At 39.2% G+C, this 24,888-nt stretch overlaps 1 protein-coding gene across 12 annotated transcripts in view; it reads right to left on the bottom strand.

The window, feature by feature from the left end:
- Positions 1-24,888, bottom strand: part of PALM2AKAP2 (PALM2 and AKAP2 fusion) — a 577,025-nt gene that overhangs the window by 308,942 nt on the left and 243,195 nt on the right. For all 12 annotated transcript variants that reach the window (XM_069107443.1, XM_069107433.1, XM_069107435.1 and 9 more), the window contains 2 exons: positions 6,822-6,936; positions 4,710-4,731 (listed from right to left, as the gene is read on the bottom strand). In XM_069107443.1, coding sequence (XP_068963544.1) covers positions 4,710-4,731; positions 6,822-6,936 — 137 coding nt within the window. The remainder of the gene's footprint in view (positions 1-4,709; positions 4,732-6,821; positions 6,937-24,888) is intronic.

The following is a 24,888-nucleotide window of genomic DNA, read 5'->3' as shown; positions in this document are numbered from 1 at the left end:
AGAGAGAGAGAGAGAGAGAGAGAGAGAGAGAGAGAGAGAAAGAGAGAAAGAGAGAGAGAGAGCGCACTTTCCATGAGCCAGGCACTGTGCTAAATGCTGGGGGTTAGTGAATAGTCCCAGAAAACCATCCTGGCCCCTGTTACATTCAAAACATTTTGTCAATAACTAGGAAGTGAATATATGCTTGCCATATCTATAGATGACACAAAGCTGAGAGGGATGTTGTTGGTAGGGACAGACAGCAGTCATGATCCAAAAATAGGCAGGATCCCATAAGATGGCATTTAATATGGGGATAATGTGAAGTACAACACTCTAGTTATTTTTTTTAAGTACAGGATATACACAATATAATATAAATGTGTATATAGAAAAATGCACATCACCTCTAGGCATTATATACTATACAGTGGAAACAGCCAGTTTCTGGAGAAACTAGTCTGTGACTTTAGTTTTTGACTTGCTAGAACCTTGGATCATCATTACCTGCACAGGTATGAGCTACTAATTTGTGGTTTCCTGAGATTCATGTCAAATGTCCTGGAAGCTGCTCTAAAATAAGAGTTGATTTCAGCTACTTATCTTTATGCAGACCTAAAAGGGAATATCTTTCATGTGATTATGTGACCTTCACTTGATGGAATAAAGGAATGTGTGCATTTGTGTCTGTGTGCGGACATGTGGACACACACACACATGTACAAGCATAAACTTAGTCAAATCAGACTGAGATGAATGAATTTGATTTGTCATAGCATAAGGCAGGCCTCAAACTGCTGTCTCAGAAGTTGGGCACTTTCTCCTAAAGTTCCCAAACTATGATTATTTCATATAAAGTTTTAAAATACAGAAATGTTGTTAATTATAAGAAATGGTTGGATCCAAGATTACCTCTGTTCCCCAGGAACTACTGAATCATTGACGGATGAAAGTATTAAGCTATCAGAAAATAATTTAAAAATGTCTAATGCCTCACTATTTTAGAATTCCATTCTTCCTCAGAGAACTAATCTACTGTCTTTTGCCCAAGGCTACACTATGACCTAAACACTTATTGCATTCTTTGAAGGGCATTTACTTTCCTTCAAAATCTTCCAAGCAAATCTGACTCCATATGCTTTACTGCATGGCATGGTATGGAATGGTATTATTGATTTAACTACAAAAAGAAAATAATCTTAACACAGATTGGCCATTTAAAAGCAGATTAAAGGTAATGTAGCATTTTAGTGCTTAGTGGCAGCTTAAGTTCAACAGGCCAGAAACTTCATTTTATTTTCCCCAAACTTGCTCCTCCTCCAATGTCTCTATTTTTGCTGAAGGCAACACTGTTCTCACCATCGCCCAGGCTTATAACCTATTGCCATTGCCGTTCCAATTGTTTCCAAATTCCATTGATTATACCTCTCTAAACTCTCATCTATCCCAATGCATTCTCACTGCAATCACCATAATTCAAAATCTCATCTCTTCTCATCTAGGTTGCTGTAAGAGACTCCTAACTGGCCTTCCAACCTATTTCCTCTCTAATCCATCGTACACACCGTTGTCCTAATAATCTTTCCTTTTTTTTCTTTTTAAATGTTTCATCGATGCTCTTACATATATAAAAATATCACTAATCCCTCTTAATGATTTCCTCCCCCACAAATAGAAACCTCCCTTGAAACAACACAGATGAGTAACAGCTCCACTCATGGGCCGAACAGATGCCTCTATAGTCCTCTACTTCTCTGCTGAGAGGTAAGTGGTGTGCTTTCTTACCAGTCATCTAAAGTAACAAGTAGTCATCGCCTTGATTGTAGATCTGAAGTCTTCCCGTGTTCTCTTCCTTTACATCCCTGTGGACATCACATAAATTCTTCTCTTCATTCTGTATCTGTTCACACCAATTTTTGCAGAGTTCTCTGAATCCATTCTAATAATTCTTTTGACACACTTCTGTGATTATGTCTGGAGAAGACTTTACCGTCTCTGTCTGATGAAGCCTTTTCCTTCTTCAGGGCCCACTTCAGACGCCATCTTAAGGAAAGCTTCTTTCTCGCATCTCGTGTCCTCCTCACATTTCTCTTAGTACCTTGCCTGGACCTCTCATTTGTACTTATCTCGTCCTCCCTCATGTCCTAATGATCTGTATGTATTCCATTAGATAGTCAACTCCTTGTGAAAGCCTAATCTGTATCTCTTATTTGGGCCTTGTATACAGTTGACTTTGAATAAATGTTTGTTAATTTGAATTGAATATAAATAAAGAGAGCTCCATGAGCATCACGAAGCTAGAAGCTCTCAGTTTGAGAAAAAAAACTTTTTAAAATTTCATATCTTGGTGTCTCTAAATATTTTGTGACTATGAACTCAATGAATTCCATAACACCAACATATCAAATTAAGGACATTTAGTACTTTGCCAAAGGACACAAATGATGGCAGCAACAGAATCAAGAAAAGCATTGGTTTCACATGCTTTCACTTGCAGAAACACTAATAGTTTAGCATATTTTTGACTTAAAAGCAGATGCATCCTAAATCTCATTTCCATAGTTGATTTATGAAGTTTTCATCAGAAAGTTTTCAAACAGTATAAAAAAAGAATTCTGATGACAATGACGTGCCTGACTTCTGCCCTGCAACAATGAGAGCCTTGCCAAAATCTAAATCTGGGCTCTATCTGTTGACAAGAAAACCTTGTTATTTTCTGTGTACATGATTGACCCCTATGGTTTGTGCCCATATCCTCGAATGTTACAAGTTAAGTTCCCTGCTTTGTGACCACATCCCTGAACTGTTTTGTAAAGTACCCAACATACCTGTGTCTCCTTTCCTGCCTTCCCTTACACATCTCCTTTCCCTTTCCTGACATCCTTCCCAGTGGTTAACTGCCCATATAGTAGCAAACCTCCTACCCCTAGCTGAGTGTCCAAAACTTGGATATAAAAGTAAGGCCCATCTTATCTCAAACTGCTAGTGCTCTGAAAGTGTAGCCCACCACTTTTACAACAATAAATCTTTCTTGTCTAGGAGAACATCTGTCCTCTGAATTCTTTCAGGACAACCTGACTCCAAACACCATCATCCTCTTCAATAGCTTCTATGTGATCCTTTATACTTATATGTGGATGTTTTCTCTCCCCAGTTGATTCTGTCTTTGTATCCCCAGAGTTTAGCACAGTGCCTAGCATAAATTAATTGGTCCTTAATGAATGCTTTTTTATTGATTGAACAGACTCATTTGTAAGTAGCAGGCTAGCTTGAGGTATGCAAATAGGTCTACATGTGTAAATATTTCAGAAGAAATTTATATTTATATGTGTAATATATAATAATATATATTATATAAACATATATAAATTATATAAATATATAATAATATATATTTTATTATATATTATAGTCATTTCCAAAACGTGGAAGAAGGCATTTTGTGAACATTAAAAACTACTTGCTTATCAGAGCTTTATGACATATTTATATAGGGTAAAGAAAAGAACTGGGAACACCAATTTAGTGTTCTCCTCTCTACCTTATACACACTCCTTCTCAAAACGCTAGTGGGAGACAAAGGAAAAGGTTCAGGGAATTCAGAGCTCCCCAGGAAAGGTGAAGAGAGGAAAACAAAAAGAAGAGGGATGAGAAGAGGCATAAGCAGCGGGCTGTAGCAGGATGAGTACTAAGCATGCTGGGAGTAAAAGGATATGGGTTTGATTCCTAACTCTGTCAAGTATTAGCTATGTGACCTTGGACTAGTCATTACCTCTCTGAATCTTGGTTTTTATTTGTAATATATGTGGTTGAACTGGATGGATTCCAGGGTCCTTTCTATCTTTACATCATAACCTTCTCTGGGCCTCAGGTTCCTCTTCTGTAAGATGAAGGAGGTGGATGCTTGTCCATCTTTAAAGTTTATGATTTATAACATCTACATACCAAACTCAGGACATTTAATGCTTTGCCCTAAAAAAGTAGGAGGGGCTCCCTGGAGTTGTTTGTTCTTCCTTGTTCAAAATTTAGGGAGCAGAACATCAAAAGGCAGAACCTGGTGGCTGCTCCTATTGCCTTAGCCCTTTGAATTGAGCTTCAGTCTTTGCCAGGTTCAAATGTTCTTTTAATGTTCAAAAATATGACTTTTTGATGCAAAGAAGGGAAAAAAAGGAAACCTCAGAAAAGGCTCACACCCTACTGAACATCAGGGAGCTTTTACTAAACGTTTTTGGGGGCTGGGAGATTAAAATACTGAGAAATGAAACCAGAAATGTCACGATAACTACAATCGTGATAACGGGGGATGATGCCATTAAGACCATCATCTTATATTTGGTGAGTACTTTTCAGGAGAAGTTCAAGCAGTTTGTGGGAATTGCTCAATTTGTTCCCTATGCCCAGTGGGGTGCAGAGGACAAGGATAGTGGAAGAGACTATTAATTTCATTTGGCAGATCAGAAACTGTGGCCCAGAGAAGTACATAATAACATAAGCCAAGTTAAAATTCCCTCCACTTCAAAGCCACCCCCCACAGGCTTTCTGACATTTTGCTGCATTCCAGGTACAGCTGTTTTCTTTCATCCTAAGATTCTTCCAAACCAGTAAATCAAATCTTCCCATAATGGCTACTTCTTCATGAATCCTACTAAAGCAATACTTTTCCCTTTCACTTAACAAACTTTAAACATTTCTTTTGTTTTTTAAAGTAAGCAGAAAAACGAAACACTTACCTCCATCTGCATTGGAAAAGCTCTGTGGAAACAAAGGCAGGACAAACCATTACATTTTTGGAGAACATCAGGGCTTTCCATTTAATCCTTACTTCTCTTAGATTCACCATGTGCCCCAAATGCAGAATTTTAATGGGAGCTAGCACTGGACAGATGTTATCCCCTAGGAAGTAACTCCAATGAGCTGTCTCTTTGTTTATTTGTGGTTGAGGCTGGGTTTCCTTCTTTTGCCTGGACTAGAAGTATAGTGGCCACTCATGGGCTGATCCCAACACTGATAAGCACAGAAGCTCTGACCTGCTTATATGTCTGACCTGAGCCACTTACTCCTCCCTGGGCAGCCTGTTATCTCCCTGCTCCTTGGGGGTCGTCAGATTGGTGCCAGACTCAAAATAGTCCTGTGGCTGCCATTAGCCCTACAGTAGCTTAGAACTTCCTAACTTAAGCAATCCAGCACCTCAGCTTGCCAGGGAGCAGGGATTACATTCATGTACTTCCACACTCAGCAAGACAGAGTGATGTCTTACAGTATCATGGTCAAGGTAGGATTCTGTCTGAAAGACAAAAGCTTAATAAAAAAGGTGCTGAATACCTGCAAGGGTTTCAAACCAACCTATGGATACTTCCTCTCATTTAATATTTAGTTATGCTCATTGAATAACAATATATGAAGACATAGTATATAGGAACAATTCAGCATTAGAATCAACACAAAAATTTAACATTTTAACAAATAACAAAAAAAGAAAAAAACACAAAAAGTCCATTTGACATACATTTGCATGAGCTTACAAAATAGTCATTGTTATTCATGCAAATGAGACAAATAACAAGAATTTTACAAAAATGTCTGCATTACTTTTGCACAGTCAAGTCAAGCATTTTGAGGATCACTGGAAACCCCAGGATTGGTGGCAGCAGACCCTGTTCACTTTTTCTAGCAGGGAGTACCCATGACTTGGATGTTTTGAAAGCCAAGGAGAAAAAGCTTGACTTTCCTTTCCCTTCACTGGGGCCTTCATAAAAGGTGAAATGAGTGGAGTATTGCTATTTAAGGAAAAGACCCTCAGCAAACTAATTAGAGATAAATTTGGATCGACAAAGAAATTTACCTGAAAAGGAAAAGGTGGGGTGGGAGGCTTGTAAAAATAAAAATCTAATTTAAAGCTTTAAAAAGAAAATTCAATTATGACTTACTGTAGGATTATTTAAGGAATTTGCTTTAGTAGAAGAGATAGATAGAGGTTTTATTGGGAACGTGAAGGGGAAATAACAAGAGGTAATTTAGGGCATTTTTTCTGGTCATTAAAGGGAGGGTAGGCCTGGGTGGGTGGCTTTGGACAACACTAGGGAAGTATAAGGGTACTGAATTTATGGGGTCAGGGTGGATAGAAAGGTCAAAGACAATCTTGGATCACCTTACAATTGTTCCAGCTGGCCTACTCCCCTGGCCCCCTTCAAATGAAGCTGTGATTTAACTCCCTGGCATCATCCTTTGGATGTTAAGAAAAGGGGGTTGGACCTAATGATCACTAAAATCCCTAACTCTATGAACACAGATTTTTGAGTTCAAGTAAATGTTGCTAATTACCTAAAATTCTGATATATTTATTAAATCTGGCCAAGCCAGACTGCTACTTTAAATTATTTTATTAGGGGCAGCCAGGTGGCTCAGCGAGTAAGAGCACTGGCTCCAGTGTCGGGATGACCTGCGGTTCAAATCCGGGCTCAGATACTTAGCACCACACCCAGAAATAACTGGCTGTGTAACCTTGAGCAAGTTACTTAGCCCCGATTGCTTATTAAAAAAAATTTATTTTATTAACAGCAAGTAATACAACTGAATTAAAAAAAAAACCAATAGCCTATGTAATTCAAACTTTTCACTAATGTAGATTGGACTTATCTTCAAACATTCATAATGGGTGAGGTTTTACTGTATTTCTTTATTTTAATAATAAAATTACAATGAAGGATAACTACTATTTGGATATTTTTGAAGGGGATGCATGGCTGGACTAATGGCCTCTGAGGTTCATTATGACTTCAAGATTCCATGACTTCATAATTCTTTCTGGATGGAAACATTCTTATAAATTATATTTTCTTCACCTTCTGAAAGTCCTTGAAAGACTTCTCTGTTTCCTTTAGTTTCTCTAGGATGATTTGTTCTTTGGCAGATATCTGGGACTCTTCACTTTCTAGTGTCTGTATTTCCTGCTCCAGCCTAGAAAACACACAAAGATCAGGTTACTCTGTCATCCTGTTATATATCAAAGAGAACAACTTTTACTTACTGGGTGAACAGTAGCTTTCTTGATTTATCAGTCTTACTTTTTGGTGAATTATCAGGCTAATCCCTTATTACTAGCATTTAAATAACATTTCAAACTTGAAAAATGCTATACATAGATTTCATTTGGTTCTTACAACAACCATAGGAAGCAGATGCTATTATTTCCCCTATTTTGCAAGTGAGCAAATTGAGGACAAAAGAGGTTAAGCAACCTGCCCAACTAACAAATCACACAGCTAATAAGTATCCGCGGCAGCACTGTAACTCAAGTTTTCCTGACTCTGTCTAGAGGTCTTTCTACTTTGCTATCTAACTGCTTTATCCATACACATTATGCCTTTATTTTTCAACCAATTTATTTGTTCATTTATTTATTTTTAGTTTTCAACATTCAATTTTATAAGATTTTGAATTCTAAACTTTTCCTCCTCCCTCCCCTCTGCCATTCCCAGGACAGCATGCAATCTGACATAGGCTATACATGTACAATTATATTAAACATTTTTCCGCATTAGTTGGTTATGAAAGGAGGATTAGAACAAAAGGAAAAACCAGGAGAAAGAAGAAACAAAAAAAGAGGAAATAGTATGCTTCCATCTGCATTCAGACTCCATAGGTCTTTCTCTGAATGTGGATAACATTTTCCATCATGAGAGACATTGGTTCTTTTTGTTTTGTCTTGTTTTGTTTTGGTGGGGGGAGGACAGGGCAATTGACCTGGTTTCAAGTCTCTGCCATTTATTAGTGATAGTGACTTGGGCAAGTCATATGATATTTCCAAGTTTTTCTTTCTTAACAAAATGAGGTTAATAATACCTGTGTTTGCTAACTCATAAGAGTAGAAGGGACTCTGTTGAAAGAACTTTGTAAACTGCAAAGCTGAGTGTAATGGGAATGTAAATTTAAAGATCTTCCCTGCCCTTAGGCTAGAGTGCACCTGGAGCCTGGGGTGGGAGGCTTGTTTTTCAGTAGATACTTCTTGATTGGGCAGTGAGTCAATAAGGTTGTTACATTCTCTGAGCTAGGAGAAGGCTATATAATCCCTGATGTGTAGCTTTGTTTTGGGGCTCACTTTTAGAAGTGTTCTGTGAGTTGATCAGATGAAACTCTGGGAAGCCATTGTCCAGGGCCCCCTGGCTTTCAAACCTAGATGTTGATTTGGTATGGATGTAATGGTTGGACAGTTTGGAAAACTGTCTACTTGATCTGTTTCTCTGTCTTGATAATTCTGTCTGTATATTCTGAAGTTTGGGGTGCTGACCTTTTTCCCCTGAACTAGGTAAACGATACATATGTTTGACTGATTAAAGTAAGCTTGTTAACCCATTTTGAGTTGCTTTCCTTTAACAAAGCAGATCCAAGAACCTGTATTGGCAGCCAGCCTAGGTACGCTGGGGGTGCTTGCCGCTACACTGAGTTATTATGATTAGAGCCCAGGTTAAATGACATTTCCTTTATGAAGTCTTCCCTGATTTTCTGAACTAGACATAATCTTCCCAAGTTCCAAAGGAACCTTATGCCTTTTTATTTTCAGGTTCACATTCTAATTTTTTTTAAGCATATATGTCTTAGCAACCAATTCCTCAATCAACAAGCATTTATGAAGTATTTACTACATGTCAAAAGCACCTTGGTAGAGTGGAAAGAGAGCTGGTCTTGGAACCAGGAAGAGCTGGGTTCAAGTCCTACCTCTGACACATATTTTCCCTGTGACCCTGACCAAGCCAATTAACCTCTCAGTGCTCTAAGACTGCAACAGAAGGCTGTGGTAGAAGGAGTTTCCTTATCTGAAAATTCCCTGGTTCAATGAAATCACTGGTCTAAACCCTGTCTCTATCCCTAACTATACCAGGAACTATGGAAAAAGTGAGATAGTATTTGTAAAGTGTTTTGTAAACCTTAAAGTTCTACATAAATGCTAGCTATTATTATTATCATCACTGTTGTTATTATTATTACTAATTGTTGTGATATGGTAGTACTATCTAAGAAGACAGGTGGATAGAGCACTGGGTCTGGAGTCAGGAAGACCTATTTCAAATCTGGCCTCAGACATTTACTGTGTGACCCCAGGAAAGTCACTTAACTCTGTTTGCCTTGATCCTCTGGAGAAAGAAATGGCAAAGGGCTCCAGTATCTGTCAAGAAAACCCCAGATGGGGGCGGCCAGGTAGCACAGCGAGTAAGAGCACCGGCTCCAGTGTTGAGAAGACCTGGAGATCAAATCCCGGGTTCAGACACTTAGCACCCACCCAGAAACACCTGGCTGTGTAACCTTGAGCAAGTTACTTAACCCCAATTGCTTAGGGGTGGCCAGGTGGCTCAGCGAGTAAGAGCACCGGCTCCAGATCAAATCCGGGCTCAGATACTCAGCACCACACCCAGAAATAATAACTGGCCGTGTAACCTTGAGCAAGTTACTTAACCCCAATTGCTTAAAAAAAAAAAACCCAGATGGGTTCACAAAGAGTTGGACATGACTGAACAACAGTACCACCTAGGTACAATAATAGGTGGTACAATAGAGAGCTGGACTTGGAGCCAGGAAAAGCTGAGTTCAAATCTGGCCTCAGACATTTATTAACTCTGAGATCTTGAGCAAGTCACTTAACCTGTGACTACCTTAGTTAACTTGTGAAACTACCTTAGTATCTTCAGCTGTTAAGTGGGGGCATAAGAACAGTACTTAACCTCTCAGGGTTGTTGTGAGGATAAAATGAAATATTTGTAAAGGGATTAACATACTGTCCAGCACATGGTAGGTAATTAATAAATGCTTGTTTCCTTCTTTCCTTTTGTTGTTTTTTAAGAAAACTTTAGAAACTCAGAATTAGATCTCAGCTTGACAGTCCAGGAAAGTGTTTTTTCCTGGTTCAACACTTCTCTCTCATCTCTAAAGCACAGTTAAGGTTTTGGAGATTTGGGTCAGTGATAGTGAGAAACTGAGAAGAAAGAGAGAAGAGGAAAGCAAAGAAACAAAAACCTTCAAGATAACTGTAATAAAAACTTTTTCCAAAAAATGGAGTGGGGATAAAATGCACAGTTTATGTAGGGACAAATACCTTATATTTAAATGACATCATTATGTCACGGAACCTATGAAACCTGGATCCTGGACCAAATCTTGGTGGAATACATTGGATTAGATGAGGGATTAACTTTTTGTATGGCATAGAAACTTTTGGTAATCTGGTAAAGGACTATCTAATCCTTTTCCACAAAGAATGTTTAAAAATAATTGAATAAAATACTAAATTTCAATTATAAACAAAATTTATATATTATATATATTTATATATTATAATTTTTAATTATAAATGAAAATAAAGGTATATTTTTTTTCCATCCAAGGTCAAGAATCTGCTAAAATCTATCTTTGGAGAAGTTTACAGGCTCTCTAGGTTAAGAACTCCTAGATTAGATGACTAATTTCATGAGGCCTGGGTTCCAGGGTTGAACAGCTGCCCTCAAAACAAGTGGTCCTGGGGTTAACAGGTTCTCCCAACAGGAAAGGAAATGTCATTGCTTTTGATTTTCCTGACCAAAATCCCAGATTCCAAAGATCAAGAGCAAGGAATAATCACAATAAGCTTTAAGGAGCCAAAAAGACATTTTCAGTGCTAAAAATAAAGGATCAGAAGGATAAGCAATTTATATAAAAAGTTAATTTAATCTCTGGGATGTGACAAGTATGCATAATAGCCTAACACCAGCTTATTTAATTAACTTCTCCAGAGCTGAAAGAAAAATAGAAAAGGCTGTTGGGGGAAAAGTGAAATACTGTAAGTATATGGACTTAATTCACTGGCTTCAAAGTTCATAGGCAAGGCCAAATGGTCTTTAAAATCCCTACCAAGCCTCAATATCCCATCCTAAAAATGACTTAATCCTCTCATTTATAGATGAAAGGATGAGCAAAGCATTTATTAGGTGCTTACTATGGACAACTGTGCCAAGTGCTGGGATATGAAGAGAAAAGTAAGTCAGTCACTGTGCTCAAGGAGCTCATATTGTAATAGGGAGAAAGTGGATAGTGTTTTTCTCACAATAATCCTGTCAGAGCAAGTATTGTTAATATTGATTAATAATATGCAAGTATTATTATCATTTTATAGATACAAAGACTGAGCTTTGATAGATTAAGATGGTTAAATAGGTAATCAGCCTCTCAGATCACATTTAAACTCAAGTCTTCTGACTCAGTCTCTGTCCTATGCCACAAGTTTGCTGAATTGGTCTGTTATGGAAAAAAACCTGACTTTTTGTTTTCTCCTAGGGCTAAATAATAATTGTGGGGAGGCCAGAGTTCTTCTGATAGACATTCTGATTGTGTGGGTGATTTGGCAGTGAGGCGGCCCAATGGATAAAGTACTGAACCAGGAATCAGGAAGACCTAAATTTGGATCCTCAGCTTTGGGTATCCTTACTTATTAAGTGCCTTAGATACTTTCCAGCTATGTGACCTGGGGCAAATCCCTTAATGTCTCTGGGTTTCAGTTTCTTCATCTATAAAATGAGGGGGTTGGGCGGCTAGGTGGCACAGTGAGTAGAACGTAGGCCCTGAGTCAGGAGGACCTGAGTTCAGTTCCAGCCTCAGACACTTAACACCCAAGCAAAAAAACTAGCTGTGTAAATTTTTAAAAATAAATAAATAAAGTGGGGGGGCTGATTTGGTGTCTCCAGTCCTTTCCTATGCAATTAGCAAACAAGTAATTTTGCTACCATTCTGAACCAATTTTAATCCTTTCTCATTACAAGTATAAAATATTATGACCTCCCTTTTCCTCATTCTGTTTTTCAACTTCAAAACATCTATCATTCTTCTTTCTTGTCTATCACACCAATGGAAAGTCATTAAAGAAGCTGAAGAATTGGAAAAAAAGGAAGCCTCTGTGATTGTCTTGATCTCTTGGCTTGCCACCAAATATGAGCAGCACTACAGTAAACATCAAGGAGACGATTTTGGGAATGTGTTTCATTGCCTTTTCACCAAGTACAAAAAATAAAAATCATTGTGGGTGAGTTGTTCATACTTAAGACATGTGCTATCATACAGATTTCACAATGAAGGACCTCTGACAGCATTCCAATTCCCAGATACTGGGGTAGTTATGGGGTGTTCTAGCCCAGTAGATATGTGGTAAAATCCTGCTATGATGGCCTATTTTTGTTTTGCAGTGAGCTCTGGTTCTTTAGGGCAGCTCTGGTCCCAGATATCGGGTCCCACCCAGCTGAAAAGGCTTTCAGCATAGGCTGGTAAAATGTTTCTTTTTCAGGAACCATCCTCATTAAGTTTGGAGAGGCTTCTCATAAACAAGTCAGCCAAATTTTTTATCCAGAGAAATTAATGAAGTCAGAAAGTGTTCTAAGGAGTTGTAGCCTGCCTTGGGAAATGGATTAGTGGATGATTACACTGGCTGCCAGAATGATAGTCAGGCACTCAGGCTTTCAGTTTTACTTTTCTGCTTAAGTTTCTGTTTCCTAGGAATTATTTCCTCTCAGTTCATGTGGTTCCCCCTTCCAGGATTAAGAATAGTTACTGGAATTTTCTTCCAATTCTCCATTTTCCCCTGGGGTACCTTTTTTCTTTCTTTTTTTTTTTTAAATTAAATTTTATGTTTATTTTTAGTTTACATCATTCATTTCCACAAGATTCTGAGTTATAAATTTTCTCCCCATGTTTCCCCTACCCACCACTCCAAAACAGTGATACCACTGTATACCCCCTCCCCCAATCTGCTCTCTCCTATATCCTCCCCCACACCCCCTCCAACTTTCCAGTGGGGCAAGATGGATCTCTATACCCCAGGGCCTGTATTTCTTATTTCCCAGTTGCAAGTAAAAAAAAAATAATAATATTTTTTAAAAGCATTTGATTTTTTTTTTTTGCTTTTTGGAGGACAATTGGGGTTAAGTACTTGCCCGAGGTCACACAGCTAGTAAGTGTGTTGAGTGTCTGAGGCCACATTTGAACTCAGGACCTCCTGACTCCAGGGCCAGTGCTCTATTCACTGTGCCACCTAGCCACCCCAAAACATTTGATTTTAAAACTTTGAATTCCAGATTCTTTCCCTTCCTCCCTTGTCATCCACTCTTACTGGGAAGATAAGCAATTCAATATAGGTTGTACATGTTTAGCTACGCAAAACATTTTCATAGTGGCTATATTGTGAAAGACTGACTATATTTCCCTCCATCCTATCCAGGCCCCACTTGTTTTATTCTCTAATTTGACCCTGTCCCTTTTCAAAAGTGTTTGCTTCTAACTACACTCCCCCCAACCTGCCCTCCTTTTCATTACCCCCCCCCCCTTTCATTCTCTTCCCTCCTACTCTCCTGTAGGGCAAGATATCCTATTTAGTGTGTATGTCATTTTCTCCCTAAGCCAAATTCAATGAGAGTAAGGTTGACCCATTCCCTTTTGCCTTCCTGTCCTTCTCCTCCATTGTAACAGTTTTCCCTTGTGTCTTCTATATGAGATAATTTACCCCATTCTGTCTCTCCCCATCTCCTCTCATTATAGCCTTCTCTCACCTCTCAATTCCACTTTTTAAGTATCATCCCTTCCTATTCAATTGATCCTGTGCCCTGTATGTATACCTATATATATATATATATATATACACATACATATATATAAACACAATCACATATGTATTCATACGCCCATATACCCTCCTATATACACATATATGTATGTATACATATATATGTATGTATACATATATATGTATGTATACACATTTCTATTCCCTTCAACTATCCTCATACTGAGAAAAGTTTTATGTTACAATTATCATTTTTCTATATAGGATTGTAAATAGTTCAATTTTGATAAGTTCCTTATGATTTCTTTTCCCTGTTTACCTTCTCAAGCTTCTTTTGCTTCTTGTATCTGAATGTCAAATTTTCTGTTCAGCTCTGGTTTTTTCATCAAGAAATCTTGCAAGTCCTCTATTCCATTGAACGACCATATTTTCCTCTGAAACATGATACTCAGATTTGCTGGGTAGGTGATTCTTGGTTTTAATCCCAGCTCCTTTGACTTCTGGAATATTATATTCCAAGCTCTTCAATCCCTCAGTATAGAAGCTGCCAGATCCTGTGTTATCCTGATTGTGTTTCCACAACATTCAAATTGTTTCTTTTTGGCTGCTTGTAATATTTTCTCCTTGATCTGGGAATTCCGGAACCTGGCTATAATATTCCTAGGAGTTTTCTTTTGGGGATCTTTTTCAAGAGGTAATTGGTGGATTCTTTCAACCTCTATTTTCCCCTCTGATTCTAAAACATCAGGGAAATTTTCCTGAAGAATTTCTCGAAGGATGATTTCTAGGTTCTTTTTTTGATCATGGCTTTCAGGTAGTCCAATAATTTTTAAATGATTTCTCCTGGATCTATTTTCCAGGTCAGTGGTTTTTCCAATGAGATATTTCACATTGCCTTCTATTTTTTCATTTGTTTGGATCTGTTTAATAGTATCTTTATTTGTCCTGCAGTCACTAGCTTCCATTTCCTCCAATCTACTTCTTAAGAAATAATTCTCTTCAGTGAGCTTTTGAGATTCTTTTTCCATCTGGCAAATTCGGCTTTTTAAGGCATTCTTCTCCTCATTGGCTTTTTGAGCCTCTTTTGCCATTTGAGTCAGTCTATTTTTTAAGGTGTTATTTTCTTCAGTCAGGTTGTTGACTCTCTTTTCATGATTTTATTGCATCATTCTCATTTCTCTTCCCAATTTTTCCTCCACTTCTCTTATTTGATTTTCAAAATCCTTCTTAAGCTCCTCTATGACCTGTAACCAACTCATATTTTTCTTGGAAGCTTTTGGTGCAGGAGTTCTGACTTCACTGTCTTCTTCCTGTTTCACGCTTTGATCCTTTTTGTCCCCCCGAAAAGGAATCCAAAGTTGGATTGCTGTACTTGCTTTGCTTCCTTTGCTTGCCACTCAATTATTTGATTTTTGAGCTTTTTGCCCCAGTAGAACTCTGCTTCCAGAGAGGAGAGCTTTGTCCCAAATTGCTGGGATTTTCGCAGCTGCATATTAGTTGGGTGCCTCTCAGAAGTCTCCATTGGCTCTGGCACCTGGTCATGCACCCTAGGACCTCCACCCTAGATAGCAATCCAGATTCAAGCAGGTTAAAGCAAGAGCGATTACCCATCAGACTGGTTGCTTGGTCCTCCTACAATCTTGCAGGCCAGCAGCTCTGAAGCAGCCATGTGGTGGCAGCTTCTGCACCTCAGCTGCTTCTCCCTCCTGAGGGCAGAGGCCAGACCATACTTGCAGACCCCTTGTTCCCACAAAGTCTGCACTGAACTCTCACTTTGTCTTTGGCATTTATGGGTTGATAATTCTGGAAACCTCCATAGCTGCTGGTGATCCACTCTCCTGAAGTCCCTCCAGCCTGGGCTGGTCATGGCTGCCCTGAGGCTAAAACTATGGACTCATGTGAGGCTGGGCTCGGCTCCCAGGGTGCTGTGATACATTCTTCCTGTGAGCCTGCTGGACTATTTTCAGAAGGAGGTTTGTTTCTCTCTGTCACTTTGTGGGCTCTGTAGCCCTAAAGTTTGTTTAGAGTCATTTTTTATAGGTATTTGAGGTGGTTATGGAGGGGGCATACAGAGTTTTCCAGCTTCTATGCTGCCATTTTGGCTCCACCCCCTGGGGTATCTTTTTTCAAGAGATATGACAAAAATCATGAGGGCACTCTCTGGACTCTTCCATCTAGGTTTCTTTCGGGAAATAAAGATCCTTTGGTGGGGGAGGGGGGGAGGAGGGTCAGTTGACTCAGTGTCACAACAATGTGCTGCTTTTTTTTTGTTAGAAGCCTCTCCTTTGTGGGACCTACATCACATTGTAAACAGCAGGAAGCTAGGGCTCCCAGCCAGCTTTATTAAATGGGACTATCACTTTAAGGCTAGAGGGAATGGATCAAGGAACTGCTAATTTCCATGTACACTTTAATAAACATCACTAACCTTGTAACTCTCTCCATTCCCTATGAGTTCAAGGAAAAAAAATGTGAAATCCTCAGCCTGTTATATATTATAAAATACGCTTATTACATAATATATAATATTATACATACATACATATATATTGCACAGTATAGCTCCTGCCTGCCTATTCTGATTTGACTTCCTTTGACTCCCCTTTGTGTATTCTTGGTATGTGACATTCCATTTCTTGCATATCTGTGGCTTTGTACAGCAAATTTCCCAGTTCTGGAATGTTTTCCTTTCTCACCTTTACTTCTCAAACTTCTAAAATTCTTTTGAGGTGTGGCTCAGGTGTGGTCTCATATTCCTAGCCTCTCCTGATTTCCCAAGTAATTGGTGCTCTCTATACTTGTGGGTTCCCTCTTGGATCACTGCCCTGTGATGGAGGGGCTTGTGTAGCTCAATTAAACTATGAGCTATGCCATGCTGGGTTACCCAAGACTGACAAGGTCATAGTGGAGAATTCTGACAAAGGGTGTTTTACTGGAGAAGGAAACAGTAAACCACTTCAGTATCTTGGCCAAGAAAATCCATGGACAATATAGACCACGGGGTCACGAAGAATTGGACATAACTGAACAACAAAAATACTTGTGGGTAGAACAGAAGTGTCAAATTTGGGACCTACCAGCTACAAGCATCCTGCAACATTTCCATAAGCAGATTAGAACGTAATTGGGAAATGTTTAACAAAATAAATAAAAATGCAATACAACATGGATCATGTTAATGTGAGGTTTTTTAAGTCACTTTTCAGAAAAGCAGGGATTTGTTTCTATTTAAGTTTTGACACCACTGGTATAGAGCATATTTATTTGTGTATATTGAATCCCCCTCCTTAGTAAAGAGATTCTTAACCTTTTGTGGCATCTTAGACGCCCTCTGGCAGTCTGCTGAAACATAGATCCATTGTTGGAAGAATATTTTGAAATAATTGAAGAAAATGTAAAGTTTCATTTAGAAGTTATCTATCTATTTTAAAGGTAATAGATACAGAGTTTTAATATATATGTATATATACATATATGTATACACACACATATAGACACATATGTACTACATAAAGATGTAGTTTTTTCCCCCTAATTTCATGGGATCCCTGAAATCTATCAACAGATCACTGTTTAAAAATCTCTGCCTACAAAAAATATATATACCTTGAGATCAGGGACGGTTTCATTTTTGCCTTTGTATAAGTCACTTCCAGAATCTTATCACTTTGTAATTTGAACCTGAACACTGATCGGCAGGACAATTTGCCTTTTCCTCCTTATATTTTTTTCTTCTTAGAGGGTTCTAAAAGGATCATCATTGCCTGCCATCCCTGGAAATGTTGGCTAATGATTAAGCATGGAACTTTCCAGAGTTTGTTCTGTAATGGTCCTTTAACTCTGGTAATCAGGAGTAGTCTGAGGCCAGGCAACTTTATAAATATAAAATGAGTTGAATATCCCTTAGCTAGATAATTCATGATTGACTTTTAGGAGAATTACTGTTTTTATTGAGTTTTTCTTTGTTATTTATTTTGGCAATGGCTGAGTATTCTGAGTTATGTCACTGAGGGAATGTGCCTGCCTACTATACTGCCTGACAGCAAGCCCCACTCTGGCATACCAATAGCCTTGGGCATAATAACTCTACCTTTTCAAGTTCATAAACCAAGTCAGTGTGAGCATAATTCAGCTGTCACCACATTATATCTTTTTTAATCTTGCTTGCCATTACATACATGAGTCTTTCATTCCTTCTTTGTCCTGAGGATGGCTATTAACTTCTTCGTTATCTGAGTTCTCCATTATTTTTTAACTGAATTCATTGGTCTAATACTATAACGGGGGTCTCACATGGACACATAGCTTCTTCCCACCCACTGGTGCACTATCACTGCAAATCACCGTAAATAGCAATTTTCTAAATTTCTGGAGAAGATAACATTTAACTGTTGGCAAGAAATGAAGTACTCCTTTCCATCATGAGAAGGTCAATTTCCTTGAAATAAACTTCAATTCCTTGATTCTCTTAAAATGGTAATTAGTACCGCACTCTGGTTTTGTGCAGTCTCAGCATTTAGTATGGGCTTTTATTTGCCTTTTCTTCTTTCTTTAGACTCTCCACATCTTCTTCAAGTCTTCAGAATGCCATATTGTTGTTACTGTTCAGTCATTTTAGTCACATCTGACTCTGTGACCCCATTTTGGGTTTTCTTGACGAAGACACTGGGGTGATTTACTTTTTCCTCTTCTAACTCCCAGTATGGAAAGCTGCTTCAGCACTCCAAAAGAAAACTGCACTACTCAGATTTAGGATGCTACAGAGTGGCTTATGGGCTTTTCCAGAAATTGAGGCAAACAGGGTTAAGCGACTTGCCTGGAGTCACATAGCTAGTAAGTAAGAGGCTGGATTTGAACTCAGGAAGATAAGTCTTCCTGATTCCCAGCTCACTGCTCTATCCACTGCACAAACATAGGTGTGTGCATATATATACATACAAATATATATATATACACACACACACACATACATACAAATACACACAGGCATACAGATAGGTGTAGATATGTGTAGACACATACATACACTAGAAGCTGAGGTGTGGGAAAAATTAGATTCTTTGCACATTCTACTAGACTACAAGATGCTGATAGGGCTGGTGAAAAGTCCTTAACTCTAGCCTGTACTCTGATTTTGAACTAGAATTTTATAATGGGTAGTCAAGTAGGATGCCCATCCAGCTTATCAGTAACTCTGCCAACATAAGACCCTTCAAAATAGCCCATGCTACTTGAAGGGAAGATAAGATAGGGTACCTTGCATATTTCTCAGAAATATTCTGGCTATTCAGGGCAGCTGCTAACCACCAGCATGGAGCCTCATTAACAGCTCAGTGGTAGGAAGAAAAAATACTTTGCATTCTGAAGTGTCTGAATACATTAGTGATAATCAACATTTATAAAAGGATTTTTTCCATATGTTGGAAAGTCAAAATAAGTGCTAGTTTCAATGAGGAAAATTCCCTGCCCAACAAAGAAATAAATTAAGATCCTCCTCTTAGATAAAAAAAAAAAAGAACAAAACCCAAAAAACTTTTTAGGGCCTACTAAATAGAATATAAGCTCCTTGACGGGAGACTTGAATTTTTTTTGTTGTTCTTTATATCCCTAGTGCCTAGCACAGTACCAATCCATAAGAGATACCTAATGTTTCTTTCTTTCTCTCTTCTGTGCTTTCTTTTTTTTCTCTTTCTTCCTTTCATTCATAAATGACTGTTGAATGAATGTGTCTATTGTAGGCTATCAATATCCTCCATGTATATTGCATGCATATGCATGCCAGTCTGCATTCCACTGGGCAGAGACTACCTCCGCAGGGTCCTGTTCTGTAGAGTAAGCTGATTGCTAACCATCTATGAATGAAAAGTCAAGAGCATCAACCGCCCTGCTCTGCTTTGCAGTGAGTGAATCAGCCCAATAATAAATTATGGTACATTTGCCAAAATGGTTGTGGCAGATGCCAAAGATTAAACCCCAAGCCTGATCCTGTGATTTGTATTGTGATAGAGATCTGGAAAAACAAGAGGTGGAAAGAAAGCTGTAATTAAACTTCTGGATTGTGTGTGAGAGTGCTCTTGGGGGGATGGGAAGGATGAGGGGGTGTGTGTGTAATACCCACATGTTTACTTTTTCCTCCTCTAACTCCCAGCATGGAAAGCTGCCCAGTGTTCCAAAAGAATATCACACTCCTCAGATTTGGGCTGTTACAGAGTGGTTCTGATGATCTTAAGGGCTGGGGCAACCAGGCCACACATGGAGCAGTGGCATTAGAACTGAGTTCTAGTTCCCACCTGGTCACCTGCTAGACATGTTATGTAACCTCTCTGGGTTTCAATTCCCTTATCTATTTGTTTATTTTTTTTTTGGACCAGATCTGTTATTTCATAGGCTTAGGGAACTCTAGGATGGGAGAACTCCCTCTACCAAAGCAGATCAGCCCCTCCCTGCTCTGCAGCTCAGAGAGTTGCCAGTCCTGGGGCAGGGAAAGGTGAAGCAGTGGTTTTCTGGTTAAACCTGGGTCTTCCTGACTCAAGGTTCACCTCATACTCCTCATCTATTAAATAGGGAACCTGCTTCTCTTGTGGCCAGTAACCCTGAGGGTCTTCCCCTCCCAGTTTGATTTTTCCTTTTTATTAAAGGGGCCATCCCTTGAGTAACTACTTAAAAAGGCCTATTCACTGAATGGACATTGTCTCACTCAAAGTGAGAACCTGAAAAGACCTTAGCCTAAAAGGACCAGGGTCTCCCATTGCATCCCGGGCCATCTCTAGTCATCCTGATCGATACCTGGCCACTGGACCCAGATGGCTCTGGAGGAGAAAGTGAGGCTGGTGACCTTGCACAGCCCTCCCTCCCTCGATGTCACAGTCCTCTTGGAGAACAAAAGACAAACACAGCAACAATTAAATAGGGATAATGCAACTTGCCTAGTTTATCTTGTGGAGTTTATTGTTAGGAGAAGTGACAGAACTAATATATAGGAAAGCCCTTTTATAACCACAGCACACCACAGATATGTGCAATATTATTATTGCCATAGTTGTTCTTAGTTCTTTCTACCCTCTAGCTCAGGGATTCCTAACTGGGAGTCTGTGAACTTTAAATATGTATACTGATAACTATGTTCAGTGTCATTAGTTTCCTTTATAACCTATGTATCTGAAGCACTAAAAAGACATTTTTTTGAGAAGGGGTCCATAGGCTTCAGCACACTACCCAACAGGATTAAGAGCACCTGGGTCTAACTGATATTCACTGCTGGCCTTAGTTTAGCATAAATGAAGGACCAAATATATGAGGATAGAGGCTCAAGTAGGAACTCTGTGAAGATTCAGTGGAATGCCAAGTGAAGCAGAGAATTCACCAGGCTCAACTTGGTCAGCATGCACCTATATTGGTGTTGAATCTGGGAATCTCCTGTGAAAGGTGTGTCAAAGTTCCAGTAGTGTGCAGCCCCACCAGGAAAAGGGGACAATCTATGGCCACAGAATCCAGCATCCCTATGACATGGCTGATGACCCCCCCCCAACCTTTATCCCCTCATTACTTAGATACCAAATAAAAGTAGCAAGTAAAGAGAAGGTGAGACATGGAAGCGAGGCATGAGATTGCAATGGAAATCTTGATCTGTAGTCCTGGGGAACCATTATAGCACAGGGATGATAGGCCTAAGGACTGCTGTAAGAAAGAATGGGCCCTTATAGATGTGGGCATCCTGAATAAAGACTTGGATGCCCACTCCTAATTACATCTCTGAATAAGAATATTATTCTCCAGATAGGCAGCAATGAAAAAAAAAAAGGCATCATCCTTAGCTATCAAAAGTCGACCGTCATGAATTGTGACTGGATTATATGAGTGCTATCATTGAAGAAACAGTGAACTGTAAGACCTAAGTTCTAGTTCTAGTGGTTCTAGAACTTAGTGGTTCTAGGTTCTAGTTTCACAGTTTACTAGCTGGTTAAGAGTATTCAAATCAGGATCTCTCTTGGAGCTGTTTTTTCTTGAAGTGTAGAACAAAAATTTTGGGCTAAATAATCTCCAGTGTTCCATCCTGATCAACTATTCATGATTTCCCAACTCAGGTATTCACTGGGGCCATATAGAGGATTCTATTCTCCCTGAAGGCTGAGTTTAGAATTATGGACTATTGAGGTTGGAAGGCACTTGAGAGAAATTTTCTTCCAATCTTCTAATTTTAAAGATGAGGAATCTGAGACCACAGAGCCTAGGGAACTCAATCAAGGTCACATACTAAGATGTGGGAGAGTTGGTATTAGAACCTAAGACTTTTGACACTTAAAGCAGTTTAGGAGGCTTTCTCCTACATCGCCTAACCTCCATGGAAACAAATACACATTGGACAGGACATAAACAAGCACATATGGTTGTAGATGTTGGTGTCTCAACATGGAAACGGATTTTACTCTTTGTTCTTACTTTTGTTCTATAATTCTGGAGCAAGGAAATTCAATTCAAGGGAAAATGCCTTACATTCAATGAGAAAAAAGGTGTCAATTGGTTAAGTTCACTGAACATTATACATTCTGGTACAGGGGGAGGGGTACTCTCAGCTCTTCCACAAACTATCTGTGTAACTGTGGATAAATTGTTTCATCTCTCTTGGTTTCAGTTTCTTCACGTGTAAAAATTAACAGTTGGAATCATCGTCATCATAGCTAACATTTATAAAGTGCTTACTATGCTCCAGGCACTGTATTAAGCCCTTTACAATTATTATCTCTTGTGATCCTCACAACAACCTGGGGAGGGAGGTGCTGTTAGGATTCCCATTTTATAGATGAGCAAATGGAAGCAAACACAGGTTGACAGATTTGCACAAGTCACTTACTAGCTGCTAGTAAGTGTCCAATTCCAAATTTGAACTCAGGTCTTTCTGACTCTCAGTTCAACTTTCTATCCACTGCACCACTTGAGCTAGAAAGGACCTTGGAGATCATTGAATCCAGCCCCTTCATTTTACAGATGAGGAAACTAAGGAACCAAGTAGTTAAGTAATTTGACCATGGTGACACAGCCAATACATGTTGGAGATGGGGTTTGAACCCATGTTCAATTCCCTCTTCACTACACCACATTAATTATCTCTAAAATTCCTACCAATTTTAACACAATATGATTCAATGATCTTTATAGTCCATTAATAAATCGATTAATCAGTAAACATTTATTAAGCTCCTATTACATACCAGGCTACATGCTAAGCACTAACTCCATGTAGAACAATAATATGAAATGGGTAAGAGGTACTGAGACATGGAAATGATTAGCTCTTATGAATAGAGGCTCTGTGATGCTCAATGAGTAGCAGATATAAATCTCAGCACTGAGATAATCCCACGAAAGGTCCCTTTCCCTTAACAACCTATTAATCAAGCAGAAGGAGGTCCTTTCCTTTCTGTGATCAGGGACCCAGAATCTAAACTTAAACTGTCATTATCACATCTGATGGAGGTGCATTTGGCAGTCCAAGAGAGGAGGTGAGAAAGTGAGTGATTGATTGATGGGGATGCTCCCATCATAGGACGTAGAACACTGAAGGAAGAAGGGAGAGATTTGAGTCTGAGATTTTACAAGGAGAAGATTACTATGAGATAATGAAATCCAGGGTATGGCTAGGCCAGTGAGATGCTGATGTGGAATGAGAAAGAAAAGCATCAGAATGGAGGCAGTCACTGGAATTGCAAAGCAAGGGTGTCAGCTCATCATCAAAATGCATACTGAATTCACTGACTTAAATCAATGAGAGGGGCCTAAGTATATGACAGGTTGACAGGCGATGGCTATGATGATGGCATGGACCTCAAAAGAAGCACTCTTATGTGGTGGTAATGGAACAGCGTGGTTTGGGATTGGTACTAAGGAGCAAAGAGTTGTCTGGCCCTTCTTCCTTTCTCAATGAAATAGTAAAAAGTGGTGCTTTGACAGTGGGAGTAAAAGGGAAGTATTGGAGGGGAGGTTCTGGGAAAAGCTAGATTTCAGTGAAGGGAGAAGATGAAGGATAGTCTTGTGTAAAAGTTCAAGGGCCTGATTTTAATGGGAATTTCACAAAAAGTTGCTAATGGAAGGTGGAGAAATAAGTGGGTAGTGAGCAGAACACAGTGGACCAGCTGAGGAGGGGAAATGAATGTCAGAGTAAATCTGTCCATGGGGCAATATGAAAATGTTTCTCTTTAAGTTTCCGTTGTTCATTCATTTTCAGTCATGTACAATTCTTTGCGACCCCATTGGGGGTTTTCTTTTTTTTTTTTTTTTAAGCAATTGGGGTTAAGTAATTTGCTCAAGGTTACACGGCCAGTTATTTTTTGTGTGGGTGTTAAGTATCTGAGGCCAGAACCAATCCCGGGTCCTCCCGACTCCGGGGCTGGCGCTCTTACTCACTGAGCCACCTAGCTGCCCCTGGGGGTTTTCTTAGCAAAGATACTGGAGAGATTTGCCATTTCTTTCTCCAGCTCATTTTACAGATGAGGAAACTGAGGCAAAAAAGTTCAAGTGACTTGCCCTGGATCACATAGTTGGTGTCTGAGTCCAGATTTGAACTCATGAAGATGAGACTTTCTGATTCCAGAATCAGTATTCAATCCACTGCACCACCTAGCTTGCCCTTACCTTTCTTACCCTTCTGTTTTTCTAACTTCATAATATAATGGTATTATTTTTATATAACTCTCCAGTAATTGCTAAATAAGAACTATGGGTGACATTTTAAAAACAAGAAATTTTCCAGGTTTCCCCACTTTGTCTCATTCATACAAATGAATTCATATAATGTATTAATTTATGTGTTAATATATATTAATGTACAATGCACTCAAAATACCACCCCCCTCCTCCATCTAATCCTAAATGCTAAAAAATGGGAAATTGGTCAGTTCACTGACTCTTTTGCAGGAGAGACCCTCATTAGACTATCCCCTACTCCTATCTTAATTTCTTTGCTTTGATGTGACTGGGCAAGGGCAGGCTGGGGGAATGATGGGAATTTCCTCTCCCCAATGTGTCCAACCCAGACAATAGCTTGAGTCTTCATGGATGGTGCTCTTGTGTTTGCCTTTGCATCAGGGTAGGGGGTGCTGGGAGAGAGAAGGAGGAATGACATAAACATTCTTTCTGCCATCTGCCTTTCTTCCTTGATCTCCTTCTTTGACAAGAGTTTCAAAGGAAGATGTACTCTGCTCTTTCTGCAGAACCTATTCTTGAGAGCCGGCAGGGGTTCGGAATTGATGAGAATCTTGGTCTTTGAACCTTTGGGAGAGAGGAATTTTTGTCAGTTTCCATCCCTTGTTAACCCAAGAAGGTCGAGCACAGGGTGAGGA

This window comes from Petaurus breviceps, unplaced genomic scaffold (assembly GCF_028583685.1).
Source record: "Petaurus breviceps papuanus isolate PSGF00001 unplaced genomic scaffold, PetGlider_PUasm1.0 90062, whole genome shotgun sequence".
Lineage (NCBI taxonomy): Eukaryota > Metazoa > Chordata > Mammalia > Diprotodontia > Petauridae > Petaurus > Petaurus breviceps.
This window is presented reverse-complemented; position numbering and strand designations above follow the sequence as displayed.